The sequence below is a fragment of the Phalacrocorax aristotelis genome, chromosome 3, assembly GCF_949628215.1.
Source record: "Phalacrocorax aristotelis chromosome 3, bGulAri2.1, whole genome shotgun sequence".
Lineage (NCBI taxonomy): Eukaryota > Metazoa > Chordata > Aves > Suliformes > Phalacrocoracidae > Phalacrocorax > Phalacrocorax aristotelis.
In genome coordinates this window covers 115425791-115448421 of record NC_134278.1, presented here as the reverse complement: position 1 = coordinate 115448421, position 22631 = coordinate 115425791, and the positions used below count along the sequence as shown (strand labels likewise).

Below are 22631 nucleotides of genomic sequence, written 5' to 3'. Positions count from 1 at the left end.
CCCTGCCAGAAAGTGAGAGGCAAAGATTCAAAAGAAATGGAGCAATCCAGCCCAGGGCTGTAGAAGAGACCAGGCAAGCTCCAGAGGGGCCTGGAGGGAGCCTGTGCTGCTTTCCTGGCAGCATTCCCTTGCTATCTGTCTTTCCAAGAAGGGAGGAAGAAGACGATGGCTCACTCCAGAGCATCTTGGGCGATTGCGCCATCCAGGATTTGCCCCAAACAATAGCAGCTGCTCCAAGGCAGCAAGTGGAGAATTTCCCCTGGCTGAGGAGGGGTCAGGTATGCTCGGGTGTCTCTGTTCCCACAGCACCTTCCTTACTGCTTCCCTAATGTGTCGCATGTGCTCCTCGGGCTTGGAGAGGGGGCAGGGAAGAGTGGTGAGCTGAACACAGAAGGGAGCTGGAAATAACCCTGCCCTCTCCTCCACTTTCAGCCTGGGGGAATCTAAAACCCAGGGAAGAGCCAGACACTTAAGTTTTTTAACAACCTCCCAAGCCAGGAGATGGGGCAGAATCTTTCTGTCCTCTTTGCAGAAGAGGAAATCATGGCACAGTAAGACACTGAGACACCAGGCACCATAGCAGAAGCAGGGATCCATGACCTGGTCTTCTGGCACCTCCTATGCTCAGTCTTCAGCCCCAATGCCAGACACTCAGCAGGACAGCATGGGAACGGAGTGCCAGCCTCAGCCCTGAGCACTGGTAAGGCTCTGCAAGTGGAGAACCCCCATGGCTCCTGCTCACCTTCCGCCGCACGAGGAAGGGAGCAGGACCCAAGGGAGCAGGTGGGCTGGGGAAGCCCCTGCAGCCCTCACGAGTGCTGGGTGCCCAGGGTAATGCTCGGCCTCCTGCTGCTGCGGGGGAGTGAGGTGGGTTAGATCACACGAGACCTCAGGTGCCCGCAGCAAGAACAAATGTTTATTAGAGTGTATGTTAATTCTCCTCACCCCACACTTACTCTGACATGTTTGGGGGTGCCAGAGGATGCTCCATCCACCGTACAGTGTGAAAAGGAGCCCTCTCCTGCTCCTTTGCTGTGTAAGCCAAGACCCCCACAAATCAGACCCACAGCAGGGAAGGGAAAGTCAGTCCTGCTGCAGGGCACCGATAATAAAAGCCTCCCCTCTGTAGTGTTCGTAGTGCCACCTTCTTCCATCTGAGAAGGCAGTCTGAGGCTAACAAAACTTTTCCAATGGGAGAAGGGGGTGATAATGTCTCCCAAAGTGGCTCTGCTCCCACTGAACTGCAGGCAGGCAGGGTCCCAGCAGGTAGCAGGGCAACAGCGCAGAGCGAGAAGGCAGCCTGATGGGCCAAAGGAGTCCAGCCACTCATTCAGAACACACAACAGGCTTCCCCGAGATCTTCAGGTCATCGAAGGGCAGCAAGGCGAGGAGCTGTAAAGGCCAATGGTGCAGAGGCATAAGGATCCAGGATTGTGTTTCCACTGGGGCTGGGGTAGGGGCCTAGAACTGCCCCCCAGCCCTGCAGCCTCCCACCTCCCTGGGGATGTGCTGAGAAACCCTGGCTGGGCTTTCTCTAGGGCTCGAGGCAACATGCAGTCACTGCATGCACTCCCAGAGCCAACACCTGCACTCTGTAGGGGAGGACAGGCATGGCTAGGGACTCCTCCTAAGAGGTCCCCCCAAATCATCAGACTCCTGCACCCCCCAACATACTTGCACAGGCCTCCCCACACGCAAACTCACGTCGTCGTTGCCATCAGCCAAGTCCTGAGCTGTCTCATTCTCCATGTTCCTCAGCAGGGTGTCAGCCCCGGAGTGTGAGAGGATGGCAGCAATGGCAGCATCCTTGCGGCCCACGGCCAGATGGAGCGGGGTGCACCCGTTGTACATCTGGGCATCCACATACGCCCCATTGCGCAGCAGAAACTGGACAGCCCTGCGGTTGTGGCACTCCACGGCCAGGTGCAATGGGGTCTTCCCGCTTGTGCCCTCCTGCAACCCGCAGACCACAAAGGCATGGGTGCAGGGTCCCCTCAAATGGACCCTGCAGCACCCACCTGCACCCCCTTGACAGGGTGCAGAGGGAGCAGTCCCCACCCTGACTGCTGTCGCAGCACCCAACAGCCCCTTAAGGACCTTTTCTCTCTGTTCCCTCAAAATTCAGTGCCTCCAAGACCCACAGCAGTGCCTGCCCCAAGGCCAGAGGGAGTGCCCAAGGGAGCCATGCACTGTGCCCAGCCTTACTCCAATATCACACCTTACCCGAACATCGATGTTGGCACCACTCTCCAGCAGCAGAGACATCATTGGGATGTTCCCCTTCAAGGTGCTGATGTGGAGACATGCCAAGCCTGGGATGGGGAGGCAGGAGAGAGCGCCACAGTCAGCCCAGACCACCCAGAGGCACACCAAGACCAGCCTGTGCCTGCTCTGCTGTGCTCCCGGATCCCAGCACACACAACGCAGAGTCTCTGCCCCAACCCGGCCACCAGCTCTGCACCAGGCTGCCCCCAGGTCTCACCTTGCCAGTTCTGGAGCTGCAGGTCCTGGTGGTGCCCGTGAGGCTGGGCTGTGCCCTCTGTCAGGGCTGTGCACCGCAGCAGCTCCTGGGCGCACTGCAGGCGCTGCTGCTCACAGGCCAGGTGCAGTGGTGTGTTTCCATTGCGGTCCTGCAGTCCAGGGTTGACTCCCTTGTGGATCAGTGCCTGGATCACGCTGGGCTGCTCCAGGTACACAGCGAGGTGGAGTGGGGTCTAGAGGGGAGGTAGGAACAGAAATTAAAAAAGGGGGGGGATGCCCTGCAGGACACCAAGCGTGATGAGCCACGCCAGCCTACAGGAGCCAGCCTGGTTGCACGGGCAGGCTGCCACACAGGAGCCTGTCCCTGTCCCAGGGTTAAGCATGGCTGACACTGGGAGGGTGGTGTGCAAACAGTTTGCTGCTCCCCTCCGTACCTCAGCTCAAGCATCACCCCTGGGGGCAGATCTCACTCTCCCAGGTTATCTACCACAGCCACGTTCAAGCCTGCTCCACCCTCCAGGGATGTCTGCAATGTCCTGGGGCCTCATAAAGGACCCCTTCAACCCTTTGGTGCTGGGAGCTGTCACACCTCTCTCTCAGGGTATCTCCTACATACTTCTCCTCCTCCCCAAAAAGGGGCTGCTCACATGGGACCTTGACCACGCTCTGGAGGAATCAGGTGGGTGGTCCTGGGGAAAGGGCAGATGGACTGGGCATCTATCCAGGGAGCAGCCTGTGGCACCTGCCTTCCTCCCATCTTCTGCCTATCACATCTGCATACCTGGAAAAGATCATTTTGGATCTCCAGCACCTCCCTGGGCAGCTGAGCAATGCAGCAGAGTGCCACAGCTGGGACACAGTGGATAATGGCCAGGTGAACCAACCTACAAAAGGGGATAAAGGGAATGGGGAGAAAAGAAAAAGAAAACCAAAAATGAGTCCCGAGCGCCATGCTCAGGAACAAAGACCCTCCACTGCTGCATGGAGGAATAACCTCCCTGGCACCCTGAGCTGCCACCCCTTCCCACCAGCTCGGAGCTCCTCCATCTTGCCCTCTCCCTGGGGAAGCTTAGCAGCAGGGCAAGGCAGGAGCACGGCCTGAGGCTCCCCAGGGCAGTCCTTCACTCTGATCCCCACAGGGAACAGACTGTCCTGTCCCCACAAAGCACCACAGGGGACCTCACAGCATGCGTAGAGCTTGGACCCAGCCCTGCCCAAAGCTGAGCCTCTGACTGGGGCAGGTCTGAAGAGCCTGGCATGTATTTTGCAGAGCCCAAGGACCGGGTTTGGTGGCTGCGGAGGGAGATATGGGCTCTGGCAGCTGCCTGGGGAATTCCAGTTCCCCACTGCCGGCTGTGCATTGCACTTCTGCTTTCCCCTCCACAAAGGCAGCCAGCCAAAGCCGGGCAGGAGTCTGGCACCAGTCCAAGATCACCTGCGTGGCACAGTCCCCGTGCCAGCCGATCTGCTGGCCCACACCAATTTCCTCTTCTCTCCCCCACATCCTTCCCTTTCGGCACTGCTGCGGCAGGGCTGGCATGCAGCCCACTGGCGCAGGAGGACACTGGAGGTGTGGCTGTTGGAGCTTGGTGACCAGCAGGGAGCCCACATCCTCAGGACCATGGCCCCCATGGCCATGGGGTGGCCAGGCTGGGGGACTCCAGGCTGCCTAAGGAGAGGTTTTATTTCCAGATGTGTCTGATGCCGGTCCCTGGTGCAGTCAGAACAGAAGTGAGAGCACGATGGAGGCAGAGCCGAGGGGGAATTTCCAGTCCCCTCCACCGACCTGCTGTGCCCCGGGGCCCCCCTGTGCAGAGGGATCAGCCCCCTGCTGCAGGGCAGCCCCGGCCATGGCAGGCAGCAGCAAGGAGCAAGCAGCAGCTCGTGCTCTGCAGAGCATGCTGAGCCTCCTGCTACCTCCTCGCCACCCATGCTGGGGCCCCTGGGTGGCTTTTATCTCCACCAGAGATCAGCTTTGAACCAAAGGCTGGGCTCTAAGTGGGCTCTTGCCGCCTACACTGCTTGGCGGAGGCAGGCAAGGACAAGGGATGGAGAGTGAGAGCTGTGCCAGCCTTGGAAAGACAACCTGCTTGCCAGACAGCCCAGCTTTGGGATGCCACCTGCCATGTGGGGGATGGACAGCGTTCCTCTGCAGGCAGGAAGGCAAGACCTGGCCCTAAAGTATTGCAGCAAAGAAGCAGGGCTGGGGCTGACTTCTTGCTGGGGGAAGCAGGACAACACAGGTGCACCGAGGAGCCCAGAGGCCAGCCCCCAAAATGTCCTTTCTTTGCCTCCTGCCAAGCACTGCCTGAGGGTGAAGCCAGCACCTGGGACCCCAGGTACCCTCAGATGAGCCCCATTTTTGGTGGCAAAAGAAGGCTGGTTCCTCTCTGCCATGCCGCTAGGGGAGAGGCTGACAGGAGAGGCTGCATCCCTGGGGAAGCCCCAGGTCACTACGTGGCAGGGAATTCCCCGCTGGAAGGAGAGGCCACCTACATTTGCCTCTGCACAGCCATGGGGTGCCCCCTGGAGCAGGGGAGGGGGCTGCAAGCTGGGGCCAAGTGGCTCCACGGGCAGGGTCCAATAGCCCTCAGGGACCACAGGGCATGGGCACAGCCAAGGGGCCCCAGCCAGGCTAGCTGGGGGCAGGAGCAAGGGGCAGAGCTGGGGGACCAGCTGCAAGAAGAATACCCCTCCCCTTGGCAGGCTCTTGCTGGCCCCAGCCCGGGTATGATGTGGGCAGGGAGATTCCCTGCTGGGTTTTGCGCCAGAACCCCAGTCCCTCCGGCAGGCACCTGCACCGAGGTGTCCTTTGCCCACTTGCAGGGACAGCCCCTGTTTCTCCAGACCTACTCCCAGGCGCCACATACAGGAGGAGGCCACAGGATCTGCCTTTTTCAGGTACAGCAGAGATAAGACTGCACAGACAGGGGACTTTCCAAGGCAATTCAGCTTGAACTTTAAACCTCTGCTGCTTTCACTTTCCAGAGTCTTGGTGGGCTCCCAGGGGAGAGAGCAGCACCCGCAGTCATGCCCCCCGCAGCCAGCCACCACGGCCCCAGGAATCCCCCTAGCCCCCCTGCCACAACCCACGCCATGCCACACTGTCACGCGGGGGGCAAGTGGGGCAGTCACCCAGGGGAGGTGGAAACCCCAGGGCAGCCCTCTGCCGCCACCAGCACCTTGCTCTTCCTGGCTTGGGTGGCTTTGCAGCTCAATGAGGCAGTGGAGCCACACTGGGCTCAGCTGATGCTGAACAAGTTTGGGCAGCTATGCTGCAGAGGTGATGGGGGTGACCATCCCTACCTGGCTGGAGCGCAGACTTTCACATTGAAGATGGGATGTGCCCATATTGAAGGATTGCTTTCTCCCCCTCCCTCTTCTCCACCCTCCTCCTCCTGTGCTTTCATTTCTGCATTCGTTCCCCCCTTTCCTCATTGCCAGCCCTCAACTTCCTGAAATGGCTGCAAGAGCCTTAAGCTACTCAGAGGAATCATGGGGAGGCCACTGGGCTGGGACAAACCTACCAAGAGTGCATGCGCACGGAGGCACTCTGTGCCACAGGCAGCGATGCCAACCAGGAATTGGGATTGCCTCCTGTTAACCTGGGAAACCTCCTACACCCAGGAGACCTGAGGTGCAGATATCGTGCCAATCTCTGCTTTCTTCCGCCAAGGCTACAAGCACACCTCTCTCTCTGCCATGGCAGCCATGCGGTCCAGCTGCCAACAGGCTGCTGCACGCTGGCACGCAGCACTCACAGCTGAGCCAGGGCATGGTGACGGAGAGATACCCACTGGCTGCCAGCCACCCCTCCTCAGCCAGCCACAGCCCCATACCTTTGCCAGAACAAGCCCTCCACCCTGCCACACTCGCACCCTTGCTCTTCCCTCAGCTGTCTGTACGCCTTTCCTCTGCCTTACCCTGCTTCCCTGCTCCCTCCTCCCCATGCTCCTGCCTGCAGCCACGGGAATGGTTCTCAGCAGGGACTTTTGGAAAGGGTAGGGGATGGAGGACCTCTGGGGAGGGGAATTGTGGCCAGCCTAGTAGGACAGACTACCAGGCTCATTCTCAGCTTCTCCATTTGCTCACCAGCTCCATCCTGGCACAAGGGAACTCATTAGTACTCTGAACTGCAAAGGTGCCACAGGCACAGGGTATCCCTGGCACAGGGTGGTCTACCTATCACCAGAGAGATAACAATCCTGGAGCAGAAGGGTCAGGGCCAACCCTGGGGATGTCACCGCATCTGAACACACAGCGCTGCCATGCCCAAGGCAGTCCTAGTTTAGGCACGGAAGAATACCCGTTTCCACAGTGCTGTCCATCTCCCAGGCTTCCGAGTGACCTCAAGTGCCTGGTAGGAAAAGCGTCCGTGCCTGAGGATGCCTGCAACTGGAGGCAAGGAGTGCGGTTGAGGGTGACACACAGCTCTGACACACAAGCAGAACTGATGAAGCCCACCATTTCTCCAGCCACCCTTTTCCCTCCCTGTAGAAAAGCGGCTGATGCCCCTTTTATTCTACATGCAGATGCCCCATCTATGGAGCAAGACACCTTGTCCTCAAAGCAGCCTCTCCCTTCACCATCTCACCCCAGAAGCACCTAGGACAAGCGGTCCAGTGTTCAGTAGAATTTGCTTTGACAAATTTTTCTCCCTCTCTAGATAAGGTCCCTGTCTGTAGCAGGAACAGTTTGCTCCTGGCTCCTGATTTTGGCCGAGCAGAGCAGTAGGAAATCATGCAAACAATTCACACAAGAGAAACTTGTTCAGGGGAGGAAATGGCCCCAGCAGCAAGAGAGGAGAGCGAGGGAGGAGGAAAACAGCAGGGGAATTCCACACTTACTGTGCTCTCCTGTTCCAGCCCCATAACCTGCACTGCTAACCGCTTCCTCAGCCATCAGCATGAACCTCTGCCAGCAGGCTCAGCAAGCACAGCTCTGTCCTGCCCTGGAGCCTTCTGCCAGCCCAGCCTGGCTCCCTTCTTCCCCGCATACCAACGTGATGCTGCCCAACTCCATAAAACTGTGCCAGCTGCCCTCTGGCAGCTCCAGGGTAGCAGTAGATCCCAGCCAGCTGAGGATTCATCCCTATATCCTCTGCTCCTCTCCTGGGTCTCCTGTTTGACAGGTTTCTCCTCCCCTTCCCTGGGCAAAGCCCCTTCAGCCATTGGGTTCAGCCTCCCTGATCTCCAGCCTGGGCAGCAGCTGCTTCCCAGCCTGCTGCTCCTGTGGCCAAAGGGAGGGGTGGGAAGTGATGGGCAAGCAGGGGAGACAGCCTCCATCCTTCCTGTGGTGCTCTGTAGAGGGTCTGGTACAGGTGCTGGTGGATCAAGCCTGCTGGAGGCTGACTGGCAATGGAGGCATTGTGAGAGGGCTGCAGGCTCCTCATTTTTCAGTGAGGTGGGGGAAAAGGAGGTGGGGAGGTAAAAGTGCTCCCATTCACCCATGTACTGCACCCCTGGCCTTACATTGGCTAGACCCCGCACCCAAACGTTTGAGCATTGTGCTCCATTTCTGAGCAGGCAGTGGGTCCTAGATTGCAGAAACGCTACATATCAGATGCATGTGGACTCCCTCCTGCAAAACAAGGCGTCTGTCCTGCACTACCATCACTGCAGGGGTGAGCCAAGCCTGAAAGCAGGTCAGCCCATCCCAGGCAGATGGAGCTGTTTCACAGACACAGGCCAAGAAGCCAGGTGAATGATTGCAATAAAAGCAGAAAACATCCTGAAAGGTCCATTGGCCATGGCAACTCCATTTCAAATGGAGCAAATTCCCATTCTTGCTCATGAAGAGGAAAATACATTCTACAGTTTCCGGACAGACAGAGATATCTTTAGGTCAGAGCACCCTTTTGCAAGAGGACAGTGACTGGACTTTGCCAGAGCCAGTACAACACACCCTAACAATCATTTACAGCTCCACACACATATCCTTCCTGCCTCATGATTTTCTTTTAATGAAGCACCAGCCATAGGTTTAGGATGTCTCGCGGCCTCCCTTCAGCCCTGTCTGAGGGCTGCCCCAGTCAGAGGGGCTTCCCATCTCTGGGGTGCAGAGAACATCCTGTGCAGCTCACGGAGAGGTGCCCAGTAACCACTCTCATAGCTCAGACCCCACAGCATCTCTTCCTACAGTCACATCTGACTCGTCTTTTATCCACATTGCATTAAAAAAACCCAAACCAACAAAAATCAAAACTTACTTTGTTAACTCAGCTGAGCTCAACCCTTTCCCAGCAGCAGCCAAGCCTGCCTGCAGGGTGCAAGGACTTGAAGCCCACCCCACCTCAACTCATCTGTTACAGCCAGGCATCAGGCTTCTGCATTCCAGGACATGGAAATTTCCAGCCATTCTTTCCCTTCCTCTGTGCTGAAGTCCCCTGTGCCTCTCCCCAGCTCCAAGGCAAACCTGTGCAGGCGGAAAGTCTGAAGAAACTTCCTCCAGACCAGGCTGAAGTCATCCAAACAAGGGGAGAAAAAAAAATCATCTCTTCTTGCCTGCACAATCTCAGAGGGCTGCCAGGACTTACCCACCTCACACTAAAGTTGTACATGTGTGACCCCTGTGGCAGCCAGCAACTTCTGGAGCATCTTAAAGGAGCCTGTGCAGAGCTGCCTGCCCTCGCTTGGAGGGGCACCAAGCCTCCTCTGCTCACCAAACTCCCGAGCATATACAGAGAAAGAGCTGAGAGTCCAGGCAGGGGGAGCTGGACACAGCAGGTTCCCTGCTCCCCCTGGCCAGCCCCACATTAGGACTCATTTTCTTCTGTGCTCCACAATGGCAATGTGCTAGGGAGCAACCCAGGATGGACTTGAACTCCACTGGCAATTGGGCAAGAAGCTTTCCAAAGACCCCCTGGAAAAACCAAGGGCATCCCTGCTTCCCATTAACTATAGCCATCCCACTGCTGGGCAGCCAGCCCAACCAGCAACCAAGTGTGCTCTCTGCATCGGACTTCTTTAATCCTTCTTCTAAAACTGTGTCTCTCCAGTCCTCTGCTTCTTTTTTCTTCTTTCACGGTGGTTTCCCGTTGCTGTCACACACTGAGCATTCCCCCAGGCACAAGTGCTGGGATCCAGAGGTACGGGGGTTCAGCAACACCCCATTCAGCAGCACCAAGCAAGCAGCCACACCGGAGCAGGCAGCCTCAATGGGGACAACCTCTGTTCCCCTGCACAGGAAAGATCTCTAGTACAGGGCTACACTAGATGGGAGGGTTACGACTGGCACATGCCAGTGAATGGTTAGAAGCAGCTAGATAAGCCTTCACGCTCAATGCCTACCCACACAGGCAAGGACTCAGCAGGGAAGGCCCCTTTGCTACCATCACACAGAGCAAGGCTCAGAACATCAGCTCCCATGGGGCCCCATTATTACTCGATTAACTGTCCCTGAGCCCTTGTTAAGGCATTTCAGCCCACAACTCACTGACACGTGATTTCTTATCAGCAGACAGGGCAGCACTTGTCTCTGGTGGAAGGAGGAAGTCAGGCTTCCTCCGCTCCCCTCCCTCCTTGAAACACGCACCCAACCAAAACTGCTCAGTCCCATTTTCCATCTGAAGGAGGCCAAGATATCTCTCCCATGATTGAGCCGGGGACCCCTGACCTTCACCCCCGCAGAGTAGCCACGCTGCTTTGCATATGGAGCCCCGTGCAGAAGACGGCCTCCTGCGGAGGCGCAGCCCCCAGACTTTCGCAGCCCAGCACGGCACAGCCAGAGGGCCCAGAGCAAGACTGCACAGCTGCCCCAGGGGCCCATCATCATGACATCAGGTACTGACAGCATAAACTGTGTGGCCCAAGGGCCAGCATGGGCAGAAAGGGAAACATGTTTTTAAGTTTAGGACACAATATGTAGTCCTAGGAAGAGGAAGCTCAGCCTAATTTCTCACACTGATGAATCAACCCTGCCTCTCCAGAGTTGGCAGAGTCCAGCTCTGGTAGGTGAGCGCCTCCAACTACTGCCATAAGTCCAAGCAAATGAGGAGGTTTTCCCTTATGCTGGTACACAAGGGGTGATCCCATCACACCTCATCCCACCTCGAAGGAGCTAGTCCCACACCCACCCCTTTCCCAGGACACTGGACTCATGCATATGCCTGGCAAGGCAGGGAAGGAGGGAGTTCCCTCAGTGAATCCTAACAAAGGCTGAGCTTGTCCAGAGGTTGGGCCACAGTGATAAAGCTGCCTGCAGCCTGCTCAGAGCTAGCCATGTCTGCAGCTGGAAAGCCCCACTCTTCACTTCCATGCTGACTAGTCCCATCAGGACTCAATTCAGCAGAAAAGGAGCTGGTTTACATGGAAGAGACTGCTTGGTTCACAAGGCAAACATGGATGCTTAGAGAAGAATGCTTGAGCACACAGGGCTTGTTCTCTACCTGGCTGCAGAATAAGCAGGATACATATCACTGCCCTAAGTGCACCCACTATCTTCTGCCTGTCACCTTGTTCCTCATCCTTGACCTCTCCTGCCATGCCAGCTCTGCCGTTCTCTCTTGGGGACTGATGTACCGGTGCCTGATTACTGCAGCTCTGACTTCCTCAAAGCAGAGGGACTGCCAGCGGCACTGAGGAGGTGTGGAGGGAGCTGATGCTTGGGCAAATGATTCTTGGAAGATGGCACCCACACATTTCACTGGCTGTCACACCCACACTCCCCTGTTGGACAATTTCCTTCCTCAAGCAGCGGGACCCCTTCTCATTTTGAGCATGGGAAGAGCCAGTTTTAGCCTCCTTGCTTCACCCTGCCTGCGTTAACGCTCGTCTCCCACAGAGGCAGGCAGGAAGGTATTCAAGGAAGATCCTGCTGATGCTCCAATCGCCCAAGCACATGCTCCTCACCTCTGTCTCCACCTCATACACTTCCCCAAGCAGCAGGCTGACAAACACAGCCCCCTCACAGATGCACCTTGAGGCAGCTCGGGTGGGCAAGCCCAGGGGAGCTACAGACAGCCAAGACTTCTGGCAGATGGACAGCCAAGACTTTTGCCAGCTATCTCTATATGAGCCCAGTGCTCCTCTCTACTCGGTACCAGCCGGGGCATATGGGGAAATAGGAAGTACTTGGCCAAAACCCCTCAGCTCTTTGTATTTTCAGAATTACAATTACAGGAAAATGTTGTTGCCCAAGTCTTCTGAAATACAATGGTAGTGTAATTTTAATTCTCAGCCTGGAGCTGTTTTGTGGCAGACAGTCAAGCAAGGCACACAAGAAAATGTGCCACTGATGGAGATGAAAAAAGTGGATGGGTTTGTCTGGCTGGATGAAAGGGATGAAGCCTGTGGCCATCTGATCCCTTTTCTCTGGGGACCTTCTGTCACCAGATGAGCAATTGCTCCATAGACTTTAGCATTACTATCAGCCCCATCTTGTTTTTGCATGCAAAACCGATGGCAGTTCAATGAGTCGCTGTGCCCTCGAAGTCCCCAGCAGTCCCCATTTGCATTGACTGAGTGGTGGATGTTCAGCATCTCTAAATATAAATGCCGCCTACCTCTCCAGCAAGGTCAGGAGGAGAGATAGGAATAGCAAAGGCAGAAATCCACAGCCTCACCACTCTAACCACAAGAACAGGGTTTTTTCCCAGTGCTGGGAGCGGATCCCAGGAAAGCCAGCTCCTGCACAGACGTGGCCAGCCTGGAGCTGTATGAGCTGCAGCATCTGCAGAGTTTTTTCACCCTCCCTCGCTCTTTACAGATTTCCTGTTCTGAACTGCACTGTGAGTGAGAGAAAACAGAATAGCAACTGCAACCATTTGGAGCGCTCTCCTGCCTACAGTAACCAAGGCACCACCGCTTAATGTTTCCCTAGTTAATGAGATGCTTGTGTTAGGCTCTGGCCAAGCAAGTCTGACAAGCAGAGAGCTCAGCCACCTTACAAGACAGCCGCAAGCAGCAAAAGCATCTCCAAGCAGCTGCATCTACTGGACTCACTAAAGAAAAGCAAGCAGGGAACCCTGGGCACACTGCAACGGACTAGTCCAGGGGGCTTTTCTGAGGCATTACTTCCACAGCTCTGCTTAAAAGACCCCTGGTTCTCTCTGTGGGCACCTTGGCTCTAGTGTTACAGTTGGTAAAGGTAGTGAAGCTCCTCCATGCGGAGGAACCCCAGAGCGCCTGTAGATAGGACAGGACTAGAAAGTACTACCCACACGCCCAGCTGGGGCATGTGGGAGGCTGTGTGTAGTCTAACCTTGCTTGCCGCTAGACTTCCAGCCAATCCTCAGAGCAGATCCCACAGTGAGCGTTAATGAACTAATTAGCAGATGCACAGGCTCCTTCCTAACTGGGAAGTAAACACTTGGGCTGGCTCCCAGCTGTTCTTCAGCCTCAGGACCAGATGTGCTCTGCCAGGCAAGGACAGAGCCTCCTTGCTGCTCCCACTACTGAAGAAATTTACTTGCTCGTGTTAGCGTCTCTTAGTTTCTCTTCCTCTTGCACCATTACTCAGTATTAAACTCCAGCCTGGGTTTGGGGCAAAGCTTTGCCTTTCTCAGCTGCAGGCACGCTTTGCTCATGCTCTGCCTGTGTGCTCACAGTGAAAACCTTCCATTGAAGGAACATACAACAGGAAAGAGCTGTGATTAGCTGAAGGCAGTTACCAGAAGCCAAACCAAATACCTCCGGTGTGATGCCTCTGCCCTTGAGATGGCATTACAGATGTGGGAAGCCCCCCCCCCCCCCATTAAGAGAAACACTCATCTCTATCACAGAGGCTTAGGAGGGCAGCCCCGTAGCGTAGTGGGGCGTGCGTCACAAGTGTGCTGAAAGCTGCAACTGTACAGGCAGGCTGGCAAAGCAAGGCAATTTCCACCTGAGAACAAAGAGTTCTTGGGTTGCTCAGTTGAGCAGCATCTGTGGCTCTAACACTGCCGTCTCAAGGTCTTGCCCTGCGTAGCCAATCTCATTTCGGGTCTTGCTTACGCACTATCTCACGCAGCCGAGCCTTCCCCATCGGGGAGGAAATGTTGCATTCTCTGGGGAAGAGACAGCCGGGGGGGGGGGGGGGCTTGATTTGCGCCCCAAAACACCACATAGTTGCTAGCAGCCCTGTAGCCAGTGGAAGTTGGCTTCCTACAGCGGGCCTGTTCTATGCCATGTTGCCCAGGTACCTCTCTGTGCTCACTCTGCTGGAGCTGGCTCAGCTGCCCCACTAGTCACCCACCCAAACCCATGCCAGGGTGCCAAGCATCCGTGTGCAGCAAAGCAAGGCGGGAGGCTCTCAGGGCAAGGGATCCAGGAGTCCTTCACAGCCGGGCTGAACGTGTGCTTTTCAGGACAGGGCTAGGGACCACTGAAGGTAAAGACCGGCTTATCTCCCGGCTCCGGCTCCGCGCCACCGGCACACAGCCAGAGGCCAAGCCCGGGGCCAGAGGGGTGGGGTGGGGTGGGGGGCCCGGCGCTCGCAAGCCGCCCCCCGGGGAGGGCAGGGGCTGCCGTCACTCACGTGTCTCCGTCCTCCGAAAGGTAGGTGAGCGCCTCCAGCTGCTGCCGGCTGAGCCCCTCGGGCGGCGGCGGCTCCTCGGGGCGGCAGGCGGCCGGCAGCCCTGGCAGAGACTCGGGAAGGGCGCCGGAGCCGTAGCTGGAGTCGAGCCGCTCCTCGGCGGCGGCGGTCTCGGCAAGGGTCTCGGCGGCCGGGGAGACCTCGGTGGCGGTAGCGGGGGTCTCCCTCCCGCCCGGCAGCGAGCGCAGCGACTCGATGCCCGAGTCGCACTGCCCGTCCTCGCCCTCCCAGCCCGCCGCCTCCTTGCGGCACTCGCCGCCCGCCGCCCGCGACATCGCTCAGCGCCCGCCGCCCGCCCGCCCCGGCCCCGACCCCGACCCGGACCCCGGCCCCGGCCCCGGCGGGCTCATGGCCGGAAAGCCAGCGAGCGGCGGCCGGCGCGGAGGCTAAGGCGCCGCGGCGGCAGCCCCTCCTCCTCCTCCTCCTCCTCCTGCCCCTGCCCGCACTGACTCAGCCGCGCCCGACTCCGCCTGCCCGGGATTCCCCCCGCCGCCGCCCCGCCCCGGCACCCCGAAACGGAGGGCTTCCTCTCCCCGCCCGCTTTGTTCGCAGGAGGACTAGGAGGGAGAAAACCCACCCGTGGGCACGCCACGCGTGGGCGAAGGCCGGCACCCTGGGGTGCGCGGGGGAAGGTGGCCGCACCGTGTTTCCCTAAGCCGGGGCAGTACCTGCCGGTGTGTCCCAGACCATCCTCCTCCCCTGCCCTGTTTGTCTGGGTTCTTTAAATAGCAGGAAGGTTTGCCAGGGGTGGGAGAGGGACCGTGTCAACCCAGGCGGTGTGCAGGTGCTTGCCGATGCTGCAGGCTCTATGAGAAATGATATGGTGGATGTCACTTACTGGTGGCAGAGATAGGTGTGAACAAGACCTTTGCTTTTCCCGTGTGCATGGTTTAACCTGTCTCACCCACTGAGAAACCTTCTTGTCGGTCCTGCCTTGTCTGGCCTGTATGGGAAAGGCCAGGCGGTCGCTACAGTTGGCTGTGCAAGTCACTCGGTCCAGCCACTTCCCACCACCTTCCTAAGTAGCTGCCGCGGCTTGCACAAGAGCAGCCAGGACACAGAGATCAAAACTGAACACAGAAGTTCAAACGAAGGCCCAGCCTTTGAATGACCAACCAGGCTGCATTTCAGTGCTCTCCTTCCAACATCAAAACTATCCAGTTGTGTTTCTCATGGATCTGTGGAGACTTTATCTAGTTACTTTCCAGTGTCCCAAGCAGTGGGCTTTCCTCAGAAGACAACCTAGATAGTTCTGAACCTTTAAAATCAGTTTCACTTGTTGCTTTTATTGCTTGATGTGCCTCTCTGCCTCCTCAGGGCACCCTTCTTTCCAGTTCAGCCCAGCAGGAGGGGAAGGATCTCTTGGTGCCACACATTTGCAAGGGAGCTCACCTGGGCAGAGCGTGGTGGTGGGTATGGGGCCAAGTTCACACAAACCACATGCAAAGCGCCAATGACTTCCCCCTCCTGCGCTGCAGCTGCCGCTTCGGGTTTGCGTCACTCCTCAGCACTGGCCGCCAGGCCTTTAACCACAGACTTGCTGCAGGCAAGTTACCCACGAAAAGTGCTTCTGACCAGGCAGGAAGAAAGGTTTTGGGGTGAGAGGGCAGCAGGAGGCAGGCAGGGGAAGTCTGTTGGCATCAACAACTTCCAGTCACAAGTTTTTCCTCCTACGCTCAGGATCTGTTTCTGTATCTCCAATTGTGTCCCTAGCACTGCCTGGCTGCAAGACTACAATTGCTAAGGGAAAGGAGCTTCTCCTACATCTTATCAGCTCTGTCCAACACAGGGCAGGGATCTGGGCCATATATTCGTGTAACTCCCTCTCACACCCTTATGGTGGCTGCATCCCAGCTCCATGTGCATCTGCAGCTGATGTTCCTGAACCCCACCCAGAATTTTACACTTTCAGCTTTCTGTACCCAACTGCTGCTAGGTTACCTATCAAATATCTTCCCAACTGCCTTTGCCGTTTTCTTTAGTAACATACTAGATGGTGCTATAGATGCAGCTCCATCATGGAAAGATTTCCTATAGACGTTTGCGTGGATGAAATCAGGTATTGGGAGAAATCCATGTTGATCAAAACAGCACAAACCTGTGTGGTGATGCACAAAGATTTCACTTTTCTGTGAACTAGCTGCTGCTTGGCTTTGCAGCACGTGGCAGTCACCCCTTGATTGCCTTGTGACATCCTGTTCCAGTTGTGGCACAGGTGTGGAGCCTGCTTCCAGGACTAGCACAGGTCCAAGAGTGGTTCAGCCAAAGCACAGAGCCTGAGCTAATCAGCCCTGGACCAGCTCTGCAGGGAGGCAACTCAAGCTCCACCACTTGGGACTCTACAGTCCAGTCCACAGCAAGCTGCCTACACATCTGGCTGCCAGGCATCCCCTGGAGGTGGCCTTCCTCTGCTGCTTATGTGCACTGAGCTGGACCTAGTGATCTTGCAGCTTCCCTGAGGTGAGCCTTGAACTTTCTTGATCTGGCTCATGTTCTCCCAGGGCTGTGTTGAAGCAGTTGGCTGCAGCTGACCTGTGGAGACCAGGCACTCCCCATTAAAATCAGCTATGCCACCCAGGCACCGAGACCCAGCCACTCTGCACTCTGACCTTCCAACTACACCCACTAATACCCAGCTCAGGCACCACCTCCATGCCATGTCTCTTCTGGCTGGGTGTACTTCTACTACCCCTTCAGACAATTTGGCTGGAAAGTCTGCAAGATGAACTTGGCCACTCTACTTTGTTATTTGCCTTCTGTTGCTCATGCAACGAGGCTTGGGCTCCATTTCATGCTGTCTTCCTGTCGGAGAGCTTTTCTGCCTAGCCATGTGGGTATTGGACTTACATTATTTTCAGAGGCTTTAAATACAGGGTTGTACATCTACATATACATAAGCATACACATATACACATGCACATGCATATATTTTTTATATATATTATATATATAATGAATTGGAACGAAGTGGTGGAGGGAGTAAAAAAATTTAAATATAATGTGAAGCCAATCTTGATGTTTGACTTGCTTTTGAGAATTTTAAAATTGAAACTCTAATTCTGGGCCTTCTGCAGTACTCTTTAGGATGTGTCACTTAAAATGGTTAAAATTGCAGGGGAAAATAGAGACAGGGATCTATTCCCACTAGAGGTCAGTGTCAACACATGCCACTCGGAGGCACCCAGAGCTGCTCAAAATAAGCTCTCTGGCAAGAAGCTTGGCTCAGAAAGGCTCTCCTACCACGTTGGGCACCAAGAGCATCAGAGCAGAGCATGGACATGGGAAGGACTCCCCAGGCAACCCATGACCCCCGGTACTGTTCCTGATAATATCCTGTCCCCAGGTACGGCCCCCTCTAATTTCCTAAGTGAATCCCAGGTCTCTGTACCCAACTTCTTGAACCCAAGCTCTGCCTACATCAATTGCAGCCTGGGCCTGGCACCAGCATCTTCTCCACTGTTCCTCAAGCTGTTAAATGGGTGAGATAAGTGAAATGAGGCTAAGAGAGGTGGAGAAAGGGAGATTATGCCCAGTCTGTACCTGCACTGAGGAAAAATAATGGCACTTTGATTGCCAGATGTGGTCCTCCACGTTTAAGCAACATAGGTTACCTGAAATTGTTAAAAGCAGTTATTGCCATAGTAATTCACACCAGACAATGTGACCAGTGCTGGATTTCCCCCATGCAGACTGTTCACCGCACAGCTTTGGTCACACGCAAGCACTGGGCTGCCCAGTTTCTGAGGAGGCTGTCCTTTCCCCTCTGTCCCCGGCAGCAGGAGTCCCGAGCCCAGCAAAAAGGTGCCAGACTGCCATCTGAGTAAGCGTCAACTTCATTTTCCACCCCAGAGATGTCTCTGGGCACCCCAGCAGTAACCCAGACCTCTGCCTGGGACTTCAGTCCAGCTCAGGGAGCTCAGCCCAGAAGCCACGTGTGCTGGGAGCGTGCCCAGAAGCGAGGCTGAGCTTTCTAACAGACCAGTGCAAAGCGAGTCGTCCCTGGGTACCCGTTTTCTGGGGTAAAAGGCACAGAAAACGCTGGCTGCCCTCTTGTGGTAAGTCTGGCTGAAATCACAGGGTCGCTTGGAACCTCTCCAAGGATGCTACTCCAGGCACCTGCTTGCTTTTGCAGCAAAGGCTTATTCCCAGTTGGAGTTTTCCTCCTTGCAGGCCATGTTGGATGCCTCTCGTCCTTCTGCTGTGCACTTCCCTAACATTGCGGGACCCATCGTGTCAATATGGTGACACAACCTGGAGCAGAGCGGATTTGTATAGACAAAACTATAGTGGTAGGTGGTCGGCAAGTTGCCCAGCTAATGCCCTCTCTGAGAAGGACATGCATTTCTCACTGTTGTCCAGAGTCCACGGTGGACAGGGCAGTTTCTAGCTCCTTCTGTCATTTGCTGTGTGTATATGTGTGTATGATGTGTAGGAAGTCGGAAAAGGAGGATTAATTATTTCTTTGAGTGGGGATACACCTAACTCACTCCGCTCTTGGCCACAGCTTTCACTTCCACAAACAAAACGTGATCAATATAAAGATGTACTAAAAATCCTCAGCTTATAAAATAAAACTTATAAAACGAACAAAACCCCCAGATATTTTAACAAAATTTTATTCTAAATTAGATCCTCCCTGTGTAGCCCCTGTCAGCTCAATGGCTGCAGCAGCAATGCTCTCTGCTCGCATCTGGGCAAATGCATGGCTGATAAGGCCTCAGTATGCATTTATTTATGCGTGTGTGTCTCTGTGTGTGCAGCTGTGTGTGCTCAGAGCTCTCCCAAAGGAGATGGCAGATGTGGTTATGAATGGGGAGGGGATGGCAGATGGCCTTGGAGAACTGATAATAAAACCATGCTTAAATAGATGGTGAAACTGTGCCCTAGGTGACAAATCTTGTCACCTGGGGCTCCCTTTATAGCTAGTGGAGAGGCAGACTTACTTCCAGAGGGTAGCTCTGATAACCTCTGTCTGGCCACGCCACTTTAACGAAGAGCACTCCTCCCGCCCCATGGAATAGCTGTGGAAGGCCGTGCTCCATCGTCGGGCAATCATTTATTCATGACTCCCTAAGTACAGTTTATCTGGAAGCACTATGCAAGACAGAACAAAAACTTCAACTCACCCAACTGTCCTCCAGCTCACCTTGCCAGAGAGCACAGGACAGATGCTGGTAACGCTGCATCCAGGGCTTCAGCATCAGCACTCTGGACCTGATGGCCATTAGAAAGGAGGATGGGTTAACTTCCATTTTTGAGTTGCTTCTGCTTGAGTTGCTTCCTGCTTCACCCCAGCCTCTCACTGTAGCCCTGCAGCCCCCCACTAGCCTCCTAACAGTGCTCCGAGTGGGTACTCTGCTGGTGCCTAACAAGCTGTGCAGTGCTGCCAGAGGTATTACTCATGCAAGCTCAGCTCTGCTCTCAGGAGAGTTAAACCTCCCAGCTGCCAGACTGAATTAGAGTTTGTGTCTCCCCACGCTTGCATCAGAGTGATTTGGGAACAGGCCTGGTGAAGCCACACTACTGTAAAGCAAGTGAGGAGCCCAGGTAGGGGTTAGGAGAGAGGGCTGCGCAGGATGGCTGGCTCTGGGTGGTAGGGAGGGGAGCCAGGGGTGAGCAAGCTGTCTGAAATATTCAGGTGCTGAGCAGGAGCACAGGGCACACAGAGGGCAGGTAGCCATTCCTGGGGACAGAGGAGCCCCGGTGCAGTGAATAAATGATGAATGAGTCTGTGTTGCCCAGGTAACAGCTGCTCCTGGTGCACTGAATGCACTGAAGTTGGGATTGCAGCCATTCCTCAAAGTGGGATCACAGCCACATTGTCCTTACCACCAGCCCCGGCCTGGCTGACGGCCCCTAAGTAATGCAGACAGTTGTGCAGTGGGCTTTTAGCCCCTTCCCCAGAACGACTTCATTTCCCCCACCTGCCTGGGTGTGTAGGGAGAGTTGGGTGATGAGGGGATGCTCCCCCAGACTGGGATGTCTCAGCTCCAACTGCTCAGCGTGGGGAAGGCAAATTGCAACAGAAACCTACTTTCCGCTGTTAGGGAGGTGACTCCCTGGACTGTAACTAGGGATAGGCTAAATTCTGTGAGCTCTTTGTTTCTGTGCCTTATTCTTTTCTGGGGTGAAGGGTCAAAAAGCTCAGGCAGAACCAAGGGAGGATTTGGCTCAGTTTCCAGGCACTTGGGGTGGTCGCTGCTGCTCCAGAGTTATATCAGACAAGATGTCCTGAGGACTGTCAAACAGCATCTGGGTAGCTCTGAATCCACTTTTCATTTCTAGGTGGGGTGTGAGGGAGGGCCCTGGGTAGCCTGCTGGGCTGCTGCAGAGAGGAAAGCAATTTAATCCAAGCCAGAAACCTCTGCGGAGCTTCACAAATAATTGTGCTGATGAAGAAATAGACTCTCATGGGGCTGGATGGAAAATAAGCAAACAGCACGCTGGCAGCCTGTTGGAAAGGGAAGGATGAGAGCAGGGATCAAAGAGTTTCCAACAACAGCAATTCCCATCTGTGAAACACACCCCAGAGCAGGAGCTACAAACCCACCTACTTCATGAGGTTTCAGACTTTGTGTGTTTGTGGACCGCTGGCATCCTGCCCATGGAGGTGTCAACCCCTGTCTATTGATGCTAAACAGAAACTAGTGCCCCAGTCACAAATTAGTGACCCCTACGGGTTTCCTTCCCACAATAAAAAAGGGCACACCTGGATCTCCTCCCAATAGACGTGAAGTCTGAGTGTAGCAGAGGAAAACGTAACTAATGGCACAGATTTTCTTGAGGACAATGATTGTGGAGGTAAACGGCACTCACGCAGTCAACACCGCCGACCAGCAGTGGCAAAGGGATGTTGTTTAACTAGAGCAAGAGGCACGTTCCTTCACCCACTCTCGCCTTGTTGCATTAATGAGAAGCAATTTAACTGAGTGATGCATTCTGGAAGGCTCAGGCAGCCAGCACAAAATATCCTTGAAATTTCTAAATTTAATAGGCGTTAGTTTCCAAGCTTAGAAAATCCTGCTTAGAAAAAATTAACACAAGGGGATTCTCTGCTATACATCTTCTTAAGAGACAAAAAGCAGCAGACTGCTAGGAATCATTGATTGCTTTGGAACAAAAGACTAAGTTTTGATCACACTTGGCCTATTGGACAAAATAAACCTAAACCCAAGTTATTTTATATGTACATATAACATATATATGTATATATACACATGATGCTGAAAAATCCAGTTTTATATTTAGGCTACAAATACCAGCACAGGATAGGTATCTATGGCCACTGGTTTAAAATGCAGCCTCTGTCAAAATTTTTCCAGAAATTGAATGCAAATTTACTGCACGGGTAACAACTAAAAACACTTACAGGAATGAAAAGGCTATTTTCTGTAATTACCAGAGGCAGAAGTCTGACACCTTTTCTGGCTTGATGCATTATGGAAAGTGAACAAATACTGCTAATATGACCTAGCGCTTTATGTCTGCTTGGGACAGATATGAGTGTTTCTGCAGGGTGGCAGATACAGGGTATCTGGAGAGCAAACCTATTGATATCCCAGTAAGGGAACCACCACTATTTCAGTTGCCATCTCTTCTTAAAAGCCTCCCTGCTTCTTTCAGCCATTTTTTCACCTCAGAAATGCCCCCCTACCAGATGTCCTGCTCTCCAACATGATCTTCCAGTAGAGCATCCCAAATACTGCAGGAAAAACTGAGGGGGATTTGGACATATTAGAGAAAAGATATTTTTGTCTCTTGCCCTCAAGAGAAGGAGGGCTGAGTGGTTGGGCAGTGTGTTATAATTAGGACTGCTGGGTTCTCACTCTGAAGGTGACACAGAACACAGTTTGGACATTGGCTGTCTTGCTTCAATTTCCAAAAGGCCTATGCATCATATAGCCTTATTTCTCCCATTCTCGGGGGTCCCTGTGTTCCTTGTAACATGTTATTAGCCATGCGCTCTGGTTCCTATCTGAGGGTCAAAACCTGCCACGTGCCTGTCTCCCGCAGAAAGTGGCCGAGAACTTGTACAACTTCAGTTTGGACAGAGCAGGGTACAGGACCCCTTTGTGACTTCTCAGCTCAAATATAGTACAGTGGTGATGTGTTTGGGGCAGTGTTGTCTCCAAGACACAGAAAACCTGCTACCAGGCCCAGCGCCCGAGATGCCTGATAAAACCCCCTCTACTTCTGGCTCACCAGTAGCTACTGAATCAGTGGTGGAGGATAAATTGCAGGGCTCTGTGTGGGTGGCTACACAAAGATGGCACAACCTGCTTCCCAAAGGTTAATCCTAGTGGATAACAAGCCCAAAATGGGCACACCAAAGGAAGCTGCTCCTTGAGTCTGTGGGTGTGCTGCAGAACTCCTTGACACAGAATGCACTCAGCATCTACAAGTCCAAAGTTAACATGAATTCAAAAGTGAATAGTCAAATTCTCTGGAGAAGAAGCCACCATGGGCTATTAAATATAAAGACATAAACTCATATCACCTTTCTTCCCTCTCCACCCTTCTGCTTTTCTCTTTTTGGGTGACATTCCTGTCTTTGAGAGAAAACCAGAGCTGTTCCTGGAGGGTTCTCATCCCCCAGGGCCCTTTTGGTCTAGCTGAGGTCACTTCCTCCAGGAGTGCCT

The 22631-nt window shown here is 54.5% G+C and overlaps 1 protein-coding gene across 1 annotated transcript; it reads right to left on the bottom strand.

Moving 5' to 3' along the window:
* Positions 1-894: 894 nt before the first annotated feature.
* NFKBIE (NFKB inhibitor epsilon) lies at positions 895-14336 on the bottom strand. Its single transcript, XM_075089163.1, has 6 exons — positions 13936-14336; positions 3263-3365; positions 2483-2714; positions 2224-2312; positions 1705-1953; positions 895-1392 (listed from the first exon to the last, which is right to left on the bottom strand). Exons 1-6 carry the CDS (start codon positions 14265-14267, stop codon positions 1327-1329), a joined length of 1071 nt encoding a protein of 356 aa, XP_074945264.1. The 5' UTR covers positions 14268-14336; the 3' UTR covers positions 895-1326.
* Between the last annotated feature and the right edge of the window lie 8295 nt (positions 14337-22631).

Coding starts and splice junctions, on each gene's coding strand:
- NFKBIE (XM_075089163.1), bottom strand. CDS start 14,267: ATGTCGCGGGCGGCGGGCGGCGAGTGCCGCAAGGAGGCGGCGGGCTGG. Junction 2,715..3,262: donor TCCAAAATGATCTTTTCCAG/GTATGCAGATGT, acceptor CCTCCCCTCTAG/ACCCCACTCCACCTCGCTGT. Junction 1,954..2,223: donor GTGCCAACATCGATGTTCGG/GTAAGGTGTGAT, acceptor TGCGGGTTGCAG/GAGGGCACAAGCGGGAAGAC.